The sequence below is a fragment of the Scylla paramamosain genome, chromosome 3, assembly GCF_035594125.1.
Source record: "Scylla paramamosain isolate STU-SP2022 chromosome 3, ASM3559412v1, whole genome shotgun sequence".
Lineage (NCBI taxonomy): Eukaryota > Metazoa > Arthropoda > Malacostraca > Decapoda > Portunidae > Scylla > Scylla paramamosain.
The window spans coordinates 38104486-38115847 of record NC_087153.1 but is presented as its reverse complement, the minus strand read 5'-3'; the positions used below and the strand labels follow the sequence as shown (position 1 = coordinate 38115847).

Genomic DNA, 11362 nt, shown 5'->3' with positions numbered 1-11362 from the left:
TGTCAGAAAAAAATAAATAAATAAATAGGCAGTCCGAGACATCAATAATTATACTGTACTGTACTGAAGTGGTAATAGCAATAAAAGCATAAAAGCATAAATATCTGTCATGGACCACTGAATAAGAGAAACAGGAACTGACAAAGGAAAGAGAAAACAAGGGAGGTGCCAAGAAGATGGAGGGTGGATAAAGAAATATATTTTTCTCTCTTAATATGGTTAGGGGAAACTGCAAAACTAACACTACTGGCTACTGCAAATCATGAGTGTAATCAAGTAAAATACCGAAAATGTTTACTTGTATCCAGTGTTATAATCGTGCTTCTGTAAATTGTAGTAGTAGTAGTAGTAGTAGTAAAACACAGTGAGCATATACTAGACTTGAGCATGGGGGATTAATCATTGTTGCTGGATTCTGAAATGCTAGCAGCTCTGGTCATAAAGATATCAGTAGCATCCGTTCATACGTCACATGTTTCGTCCTTACTGGAAAGTGGAAAGTTCAACACAAACACGTCTTCGCTAAAGCTGACCCTACAGTGCCTACACGATCAATATTATTGCGCAATATTTCGTATTGTACAATATTATTGATAGTAAAGGGGCGGTACTGAAGAATGACACAATATAATGAAGACATCAAAAAGAGTTTGATATTTTATTGCACAATAAAAAGGGGTCAATATATTGCGCAATAATATTGATCGTGTAGGGTCCACTTAAGTAAACAAATTCAGTGGACACACACAGAATATTATAATATACCTCCCTTGCCTCTTTGATTTCACTATGGTAAGCATTCACTGTGGTAAGACAACTCAAGTACTTCCTGAACACTCATAAGAGAGAGAGAGAGAGAGAGAGAGAGAGAGAGAGAGAGAGAGAGAGAGAGAGAGAGAGAGAGAGAGAGAGAGAGAGAGAGAGAGAGAGAGAGAGAGTTTTATCATACGAAGAAAAAGTGGAAGATAGGGAAGAATAACAGAAGATCAAATGATGAGTTAGTTGCTGTCATGTCCTGCAGAGAGAGAGAGAGAGAGAGAGAGAGAGAGAGAGAGAGAGAGAGAGAGAGAGAGAGAGAGAGATTGTGAACCGGCGTGTGACGACCATGACGTCACGAGCAAGGAACATGACGTTGTTGGAGAGTCACACGTAAACATTACACAGGGGACAAGAACCTCCCAACGTGCGTGCTACACAATATATCACAATGAATACGTACGTCAAGATCTTCATGGTGGCATCCGTGTGCGTGGCCCTGGCTGGTGTGGTCATACAGGAGGTCATAGAGAGGCACAAAGCTGAAATAACAAAGATACTCAACGAAAACCCGAGTCTGAAAGTCGCTTCACAGACAGCTCATGAACTCTTCCCGGTTTTCAAGTTTCTCCGTCCCGTCTTCACATACTTTCCTTCCCTGCGTAAAGTGTTATCATTCCTACTACCTCCACCTGAGTCTACGCCCACCACGGCCAGTACCTTGCCCCCAGCCACTCCCGCCACGCCCACCAACACCAAGAAGGCGAAGGAAAGGCTTTTCACGCCCCAACAACTCAAGGCGTATGACGGGAAGGACGCCAGCAAGGGGCCCTACCTCGCCATCCTAGGCCGCGTGTACAATGTGAGGAAGGGCAAGAAGCACTATGGGCCAGGAGGAGGCTACGAGTTCTTCTCAGGTATGGCCTGTTTGGGACTAAATGAACACATCTCATTGTTACTCTTCTTTTACTAAATCATTCACTTTTCTGGATAACAAAATTTTCTCTATCTTTTTACCTTCTACCAGGCACACAAGACAAAAAATGATGTCATTACAGACGTAGCCCTTCCAAAAAAGAGAGACAAAGTATCATGATGTAACCACACATGAAAGTAATCAAGTCTGGGCATGATAAAAATGGTAAGACAGTAGGTTGTAAGTTTTTAATGTTCTTTGCTTTTCTTTTGATTTGAGAATAATTAGTACCAATCTCACACAGTACATGAAATCTTTACTTTAACTCCTTTAATGATTAGAGGGTTTTATTCTACAAGTACAATCTCTGTTGTATCATTTGAAACATTTAGGTCTCATCAAATGAACATTTTGAACACAAATGCATCTATCATCATCATCATCATTATAATTTTTGTTTAACATCTGCATTTTCCCATTAGGGTGGGGTTGGACAGGTGATGACTGGTTTCCACAACTGGCGATCTTGTGCCATGTGTTCTTCTATTCCCAACAAATTCATATCCTCCAACACACTTTTTCCTCCACTTTTTCTTTGGTTTTCCCACCTGACATCGGCCTCTAACCCTCACTTCCTCCACCTCGCTCAACACCCCCTCCCTCAGATAAATCAGATCTGACACAAGCTCCGTATACCCTTCCCCTGATCATCAGTTTTATGCTGCAGTTCACTAATAAACTGGCAGTTTCTTGCCATCTTCCACATGCAGCTGCTACTCTCGCCCTTACTGCTCTCTCTACACCCGCTTCACAGCCCAACATATCTCCCAAGTAGCGGAACTGTTGTACCTCCTCCAACACACCTCCATTCACCTCCAGCCTGACATCCTTGTCATCACCACCACCACCACCACCCTCCTACTCCCACACACATCTTGGACATACAAAGTTCTGCACCCCTCTGAGATTCCTCAGACCTGAGTATCGTTGGTGACACCATTTATTACATCTAGTACACAACACTGAGTTTGCTCCCACTCCTCTTCCAGGACATCCACATGGCCATATTCCTGACTGAATTCTTTCTCTAGCTTCATTTCCAGTCACCATTAGTTTTGTCTTCTCCATGTTTATTTTCAGTCCCTTCTGCTCCATCCCCTCCTTCCACCTGTTAAACATGTCAGTCACTTCTTCCCTTGATTCTGCTGTCAGTACCAAATCATCAGCATAGAGTAGCTCCCACAGGCCATCTCCTTTTGCCAGTTTAATATCCTCCTCCATTACTGTGATAAAGAGTAGTGGACTAAGAGCTGATTCCTGGTGTACTCCCACTCTTATGTCAAAGTCCCTTGATGTTCCTGCCAATGTTTTCACCCTTGATCTTGATTCCACATACAGAGACATGACTGCAGTCATGAGCCTTTCAGGCACTTTTTGTCTCCTTAATGCCCACTCAATTGCTTTCCTTGGCACTCTGTCAGATGCCTTCTCTAGATCAACAAAGACATGGAATAGCTTCTTCTTCCTTTCACTGAACTTCTCCTGTATTTGCCTCATTATAAAAATTGCATCTGTTGTCAATCTTCCTGGGCAAAACCCAAACCATCGACCATCTGCTTTTATCAGTTTCCTCAGCCTCTCCTCCAATACCTTTTCAAACAGTTTCATTCCGTGTTCCAATAGTCTAATTCCTCTATATTTTCCACACTTCAAGGCATCTCCTTTTCCTTTATAGATTGTCACCATCATACTATTTTTCCAGTCTTCAGGAATGTCTCCCTCATCAATTATGCCTCTAAACACCCTTGTTAATTCTCTTATAACACCCTCTTTCTTCATTAAGTCACTGGTGATTCCTGTTGGACCCGGCACTTTTCCACTTTTCAGTGCTCTTTCAATGCTCTGTTCACTTCTTCCTCCGAGATTTCTTTTATCGGAACTTCCGCCATATCCACCTCTTCCAGGTTGTGTTCATTTTCCTCATTTAACAGGTTTTCAAAGTAGCACCTCCACCTCACAAGTGTTTCTTCCCTCCCTTATCGTGATAATTCCTCCTTCATCCTTTATATATTTTGCTTCAGTTACATCTTTCTTCTCTTTCTTCATTTGTTTTGCAATTTTGAAAATATTTTTTTGCTTCTCACTACCATTCCATTCTACATCCCAATTTTCTCACACCAGCCTCTTTGCTCTGGCTACCTCCCTTTTAGTCTGCCTTGCTTTCTCTTTATATTCTCTCTTATCCTCATCATTCTGTGTTCTCTGCCATCTTTTGTATGCCCTTTTCTTTTCCTGCACCACTCTCTGTACTGCTTCATTCCACCACCACGTTTCTCTTTGCCTTCTTCGGTGATCTGCTGTTTCACCACAGACTTCCTTTGCAGCCTCCAGAACATTTTTACTCAGTTCCTTCCATCTTCCTCTGTTTACCATATTTTTCTGTTGCACCTTCATTTCAAATTGTCTTTGTGTTTCCTCATCCTTCAATTTCCATTCTTTTATTTTCCCTTCACCTCTCTGCTTCTTCCTCACCAAGTTGGTTACATTCAGATCTGCTCTCAGTAGGCAGTGCTGTGTTAAGCACACCTCTCCTGGGATGACCCTACAGTCTTTTACCCATATCTCCCTCTCCTCCTTCAGTAGTTTGTTAGGTTAGGTTAAGTTAGGTTAGGTTAGGAAGCAGTAGTTTGTGTTTCTGCTCCTCCACTCTTGTATGTAATTTTCTTCTCCCTGTCCTTTTCAAACATAGTATTTATCATCCTCAGTTCTTTACTTTGGCAAAATTCCACTATTCTTTCTCCTTCCCAATTTCTCATCCCAAATCCATAGATGCCCATGACTTCTTTGAATCCTCTTCTGTCATCTCCAATATAGCCCATTTAGGTCGCCAGCAATGAGTAGTACCTCTGAGTCTGCCACTGTTGTCACATCATCCAACACACCCCAGAAGGCTTCCTTTTCTTCCTCTGGTCTACCCACTTGTGGTGCATATACTGAAAAAATATTCATGGCTTTCCTCACTACGACAATCTTCATTTTTATTATTCTTGCCACAAATTATTTATTATTCTACCACAAATTAATTTTAATGTCAGTAATGATTTTTTAAAATTTCACTGACAGTCTTGACAATGCAGGAAGCCAGTCAGACAGCCACGTAAACAGTCAATTCATACCACCTTTGGTCACACTCTAGTTTTATTGCAGTTTTAGGTAATACACGTCAAGTAGTAGTTGTTAATTTCTTGGTCTCACTATTTAGAGAATATCTAATTGTAAAATGGCAGTTTAATACAATATTTCCATTTTCCCTTATTTATTTCCTGATCCACAACAAGCTTAGGGATCTGATTGGAAGGTGGGGTTTTAGGAAATAAAGGGAAGCAGATACTACCTAACCCTGACCATAGGCTTCGACTCCTGAACCCCACCAAGATAATTACTCAGTGTCAGTTTCCTGATCATGTGACAATGGGGGCTTTTTAAAATTAAATTATGGCCTCCTAACATTACCCAGTAAGCACTTGAAAGACTAATCTATCTTGATGGCAAATGATGTTCAACTGGCAGGAAAGAGTCAGTCAAATGTGGGGATTTATAAAGTATTAGGTGAATCTGTATTGGATGCTTAATAATTGGTTGGCTGGAACTGTGGCATCTAGGCATTGGATGTATGTATAGACACAGTGAAGTCCAGCTTAACCCATAAACCTCTTCCATAAGCAATAATGCATCATTTGTGTTTATCTACATTGCTTAGAACCAAAGTTAAGGTGATCCCAGATGTAACCTTTGCACATAATTTTTTAAGCTTTATTATTGATTTTTTACTTTTAAAATTGGAAGTAAGAACAGAACAATTCAGATAGTGAGACTGAAAATATGGCAACAGTCATATGTACATGTGTGTTGTGTGTTGTATGAAACTGCAGAAATACTCTTTTATCTCATCCTCACCAGTCAGAGATCAGTTATTTAATATTTACCCATAAACCAGGCTAATATTCCTCTTAAAGTGGGCAGTAGAAAAAAGGCATCAACACTGGGTATTCGATATATGCAAATTCTATCATATTCAACTAACCTAAATGTGCCAAGTATTCTCAATGCAAGAGGAAAAATTCCCTGTTATGCTAGTAGCGTCGGTGGTGCAACTGTATGGTGAGGTATGGTAGCTGACTCACACTCGAGGGTGGTGGATGCAAATGTTGTCTCGCACTCTCCTTGCACTGCACACAACCCACAATTTCTAATCTTTGTTTGTTTACAATATCTTTTCATATTATATTTTACAATTTGTCTTTACTAATGAATTTTAGTGTTGCTTTAGTGCTTTATTTTTTTGTGAGAGAGTGTCGGAATAAGTGTCTAGAGGGTTCAAAAATGGGTCATGGAACATAACCCCCTATAAATAATGGGGTGATAGGTTCGATATATGTAAATTCTCATTATGCAAGCTTTTCACAGAACATAACCCTCACATAATACCAGGTGTATGCAACACCTTGTCTCATTGTAGAACTAAAAATACAGAGAAAGGGATTCTTGGTCATCTTCCTCAGTTCCTATTAATCACCTCTTACTGTACAGTGGCAGTATTCTTCTTACTTAGCTGCATTGTGTGGCTAGGCCATGTGCCTCTACTACAGGAGGAAGAACCAGCATTATTGTTAGGAAAAAAAATTTAAGATATTTTACAATGTTACATTTCTATCATAATCAATATTTAACCTAAGTAGACAAGCTCTCTCATTATTTAGAATATTTTTATCCCACTGAACATATGTTTAGAAAATGTATATTAAAGAACCTTTAATATTTGAAGTCTGCCAAAGGCAGTGTTGTTATATTATGTCAGATATGATGAATTTTGTTATTTTCTAATAAGTCCAAGGTTTTATAGCTGTTACTTCATGTTTCAGGCCGAGATGCAAGCCGGGCATATGTCAGTGGGGACTTCACAGAGGCTGGCCTAATTGATGATGTGTCAGGACTGTCCAGCACTGATTACATTGGTCTTGATGAGTGGGTCAAGTTCTACGATACAGACTACAAATATGTAGGTAAGTACTTACTGTGAGAAAAGATTGATGAGCAACATTTCAGGTACACAATAGTAATAATGCTTTACTGTGTTATGCATTTCAAAGTAATTCAGTAGGGTTACTGTAATTTCATGATGAATAAAGCATCAAATTACAGTACAATATTGTACTTGGTCTTTCTTATATTTTGTACCCTTTAGCCTGCTATATTATTAAAGACAATTATAATAATAATATAATATTTTTCACACTCTCTATATATCTATCCACCTATTTCTCTGATGCTTCACTCCTTCTAGTAATGCTCCCCAAAAAGGTGGCCACAGCAGGAAATCCTCCATCTATTTCACCATACCCAAACATTGTCTTCTTGCTTGTTCAGGTGCTCTTCCACCTTTTCACAAGCACTTCTCTGATTATCCTTCCACCTTCAACTAGTATGTAAGACATTTAATCCTGCTCACTAAGCACTCCTATTTCAGGAAAGCTGATTGGTCGATACTATGATGAAAATGGGGAACCAACACCTTACTATTATGATACACAGAGATGGATCTCTCAAGCATTTACTGAGAAGGAAAATGATAACCAGGAGAAAAAAATGTTCCCTCCGTGTAATTCAGAGTGGAATCCTGAAACTGGATCAAGACTGTGGTGCACCAAAAGAAGGTGAGGGCTGGACAGGAGAGACAGGCAATCTCGGATGCCAAACACTGGTCTGGCTTGTGATGCCAGGAGAATCAAGGCTGACCAAGATCCAGTTTGGTGATCATCTTGGTCTAATCAGTAACATGAGAGAGTCTCAGGATCAATAATCAGGATAGAACAAGAAATAATGGCTTTAGGCTTGATAAAATTGATAGAAAAAAAATAGGAAGGAATCAGTGGTAGATGAATAGAATAGAATCAGCAATAAAGTTGTCAGTCCTGAGTCATTAGGAAGCTTTAAAAAGATTAGATAAATTCAAGGATGGGGGTGATAGATGGCAGGGACTGCCACATGTAGGTCTGTCATGGCTAATTCATCTTGCCCTTCTGTGTTTCTGTGATGCCACTGAGTGAGTATTACAGTCTTGTCTAGTTTAGCCTGTGGTGTGTGCTCCAGAGAACTTCAGGGAGTCAGGCATAGCAGCATTGTCTCCACTTGTACCTATCTATGGATCTCATTCTTACATGCTCCAGTCCTCCTTCTCTTTCTCATAGACTCCAACACTCTATGGCTGCTAATAAATATTGGTACCTTTAAGTGGTTGTAATATATATTGACTATAAGGTAGATTTAGAACTAGTAAATGTTATATAGATTAGACACTGAGACTAATGCAAATGGCAAATGTATATAAAATTGATTGTTTATTTTTATTTATCAGCCATCTTCATTTCTCCTTTTTGTGCAAACAAAAGCAACACTATATTTTATTTGCTGTCTGTCTTCTTTGTTCCTCATGCAATAAGCAACAACTGGTATGCATCCCCAGTGGCGGCATTGAGCGGGACTGGGTTGGAGTGCCCAGGAAGCTGTTCATGCCAGGCCAGAGCAAATCAAGGTGTGCCTGTGTGAAGAATTTTGGTGCTCCTTCCCGTGACCCAAAGAGGATCAACCATGACAGAGGGGATCTAGACCATCCAAACTTACAAGAATACCCAAAGTGTGAGCCTGACCAACCTGAGTGTTATGTGAAGCTTGACTAGACTTGCTGCAGAATGGTATGTATTCAGAGATGTGTGTGCATGCTGTTGTATATAGTTTAGTTCCCTATTCTGTGAACTTGTTGGTTAAGTGGAAATTTGTAAAGTAGAAATTTCAATGCTAAAAAAAAAAAAAATAGATAAATAAATAATAGTAATAATGTCTCTTGGATGTTTGTGTTTGATTTGTAGAATATGTTTGACACTGTGTATGTATATAGGCTGATGTCTCATAGTGCTATTTAAGAAGTAGGAAAACACAACAATATTTCATCTCTAAAACTATCTATTTATTTGCTCAATTTTCTTCAGAAGTCAACCAGAATCCAATATACATTACAAAATCATAGACTACAATAGGAAAGAAGATAAAGAAGTCTGCAGGATCAAGATGAGGAGACAGAGGAAATTGAAAAGTTTCTAGCAACTGTCTCATATAACAAACTGTCCTTTAGAGAAGACATTTGCCACTTAGTATGCTACCTAGAAGTTTTAAGTTGACTCAGGACAAAACTGCTCAAATAACTGGAGATTGATTTTGTAGTGGATGCAGGTCATACCAGACAGTTGTACACTTGGTGATGTTTTCTGTTTCCAAGGACTGTATTCACAAACATTTCAGTGTCTTACTTCAGCTATTTGCACCAGGATCTTGTAAAAGTTATTTGGGTTTTCAAGAATGTTTTCATGATTCTGGTGGTAGTTCGGTGAAGATTCTGCATCATTAAGGGAGGAAGTATCGTAATAATCCCACTAATCACCTCTGTGGACTTTAAAAGTAGGTCAAAGCCTTTAAGGATATGAGCCTGAGTTACACATTCCTTCTTATTTCTTGAACATATGAAACTCTGAGAAATTAATCTATTATGAATAAGGGAGGTGGACATGACAGGTTTGAACTCTGATCTGACAAGCTGACTGGACCATAAGGTATACCTCACGGCCAGTTCTAAATTGTCTCATGTTTCTGTGTCCTGCCACTTGACACCAGCACCCAACAGCAGACCATCCATGTAAGGCCCCTTATTCTTAAAAAAACATTTCTGTGCTGGATCTTCACTACTTTAAAATTTTAATTTACACAGGTTGTCAAGGGTGTTTCTATGATTTTAGTGATAGGTTAGCAAGATTTGTACACTATTAACAGGAAAAACATTCATGAGAACCTGGCTGATCATCTCTGGCCTTTGAAAACAGTTGTGGTGAGAGAGCAAAACATTTCAAAATATGGACCTAGACTATGCTTGAGTGTCTTGTAAGAAAAAACTGAACTGCTTATTGAATTAAAATGGTAGAAGCAAAAATGCTTAATAAGATGAATCAAATAATGAAGGCTTGTGTTTCTTCAGGAGATGCTTTTAACTAAGGCTCATACATTCTTAAATGTTTTTTACATTTTCAACAAACTCTAGTGGATGTTATTGAGGTTTTCAAGAGTGTTTTCATAATTATAATGGTTGTGTAGCAGAGTCTGCACCACCATTAAAAAAACAAGAGATCACTGTGGCCTTTGAAAACAGTCCTAGCGAAAGCTCAAGATGCTTAAGAATACAAGCCTAAGTAACACCAATAAGAACTTCTGAATTGGTAATACAGAATGTTTGGGGAACGCAGTTATCCACGTTATTCCTCATTCAGTCGTCGACACGTCTTAGAACCTCTTATTAGAGGAAACAAGAAACTGAGTATAGTTATCATCCATCCCCAAACCCTAGACTGAAGGGTTACTTCTTGGCTGTAAATAAACGAATGCTGTAGGAATGACACTTGGACACTTGGCACAAGTATTTAATAAAAAGTACTCATAGCCAGTTGCCATAGTGAGTGTCTGAGGTAAAATAATTGTGTAGTAGTGCATGTCCAGGATACAATGTGATGCACAGCAATAATATCTTGAGCTTTCTTTTTTTTAAGTGCATCATGTGTGCCACCAGTTACAGCAAATGTTCTCATGAATTAACCTTGCATGGTCACAAACATGGAAAATGAGCAGTTATGAATCTCCTTATACATGCATGAAATATAATGGTGCCTTTGTAGTGATTCTCTCTCTCTCTCTCTCTCTCTCTCTCTCTCTCTCTCTCTCTCTCTCTCTCTCTCTCTCTCTCTCTCTCTCTCTCTCTCTCTCTCTCTCTCTCTCTCTCTCTCTCTCTCTCTCTCTCTCTCTCTCTCTCTCTCTCTCTCTCTCTCTCTCTGAAACTTGTATATTTAAACAAATTCACATGAATTAGATTTCTCATTATTTTTCTAGAAGTGTAGCATTTATTCTCAAATATTGTTTCATATCATATTTCACATCATATAGAAGTACAGCCATGTAGTGTTCTTGTCCTTTTCATAATGAAGTAATTGCATCTGAATTTTCACAATAGCTATCAATTTGACCATAACAAAATCATGTTGTTTGTATTATCTTCATTATTATAGTATAAACTGATATTTTGATAATCAGTTTCAAGGTGTGTTGTTCTCCTTTGTTAACTATTCTATGTGCACATTTTAATAAGCTTACATTGAAGGAGATCAGATATGAATTAAAAGACAAATAAATTAATCTGTCATTGAGCAACAGACTGTTTTTTGTTGTATTTCTTGTCAACCTCACTTTAGGCTTGCTAGGTAACAGATCAAAAGCTGGACTGTCCATAGATACGCCTGTAACATTTACCATCACATAACTTAAGACTGATGACTATACTGTAATAAAATTCACTTTTTAACTCTGCTTTTTCTTAGTTATGAACCTAGGCCTCCATCACTAGAGTTTTTAAATTAATTAATTAATTTATTTATTTATTTTCTTTAAGTAGAACTGGATTGATTGACCCCGGACCATGGTAATTGTCATGGTGCACTGGTAATGAGTCGTGTGTTCTGTGTCGTGTCAGAGGTTCGATTCTCAGCAGCTTCCTCTCATTGGTGTCTTTAGAACAATGTCACGGTGTGCTTCAAAGCG

General features: G+C 38.8%; 1 protein-coding gene across 1 annotated transcript; it reads left to right on the top strand.

Annotated features, from left to right (window-relative positions):
* The first annotated feature begins 1120 nt into the window (after positions 1-1120).
* Positions 1121-11126, top strand: LOC135095197 (neuferricin-like). The gene is made up of 5 exons (XM_063995985.1): positions 1121-1673; positions 6595-6735; positions 7200-7386; positions 8196-8424; positions 8719-11126. The coding sequence occupies exons 1-4, from the start codon at positions 1208-1210 to the stop codon at positions 8407-8409; spliced, it is 1008 nt and encodes a 335-aa protein (XP_063852055.1). The 5' UTR covers positions 1121-1207; the 3' UTR covers positions 8410-8424; positions 8719-11126.
* Positions 11127-11362: the final 236 nt, after the last annotated feature.

What these genes read in the sequence shown, in the direction of transcription:
- LOC135095197 (XM_063995985.1), top strand. Translation starts at nt 1,208, where the DNA reads ATGAATACGTACGTCAAGATCTTCATGGTGGCATCCGTGTGCGTGGCC. An exon ending in AGGCTACGAGTTCTTCTCAG is followed by an intron (nt 1,674 to 6,594) that starts GTATGGCCTGTT and finishes TTCATGTTTCAG; the next exon opens with GCCGAGATGCAAGCCGGGCA. An exon ending in CTGTGGTGCACCAAAAGAAG is followed by an intron (nt 7,387 to 8,195) that starts GTGAGGGCTGGA and finishes ATGCATCCCCAG; the next exon opens with TGGCGGCATTGAGCGGGACT.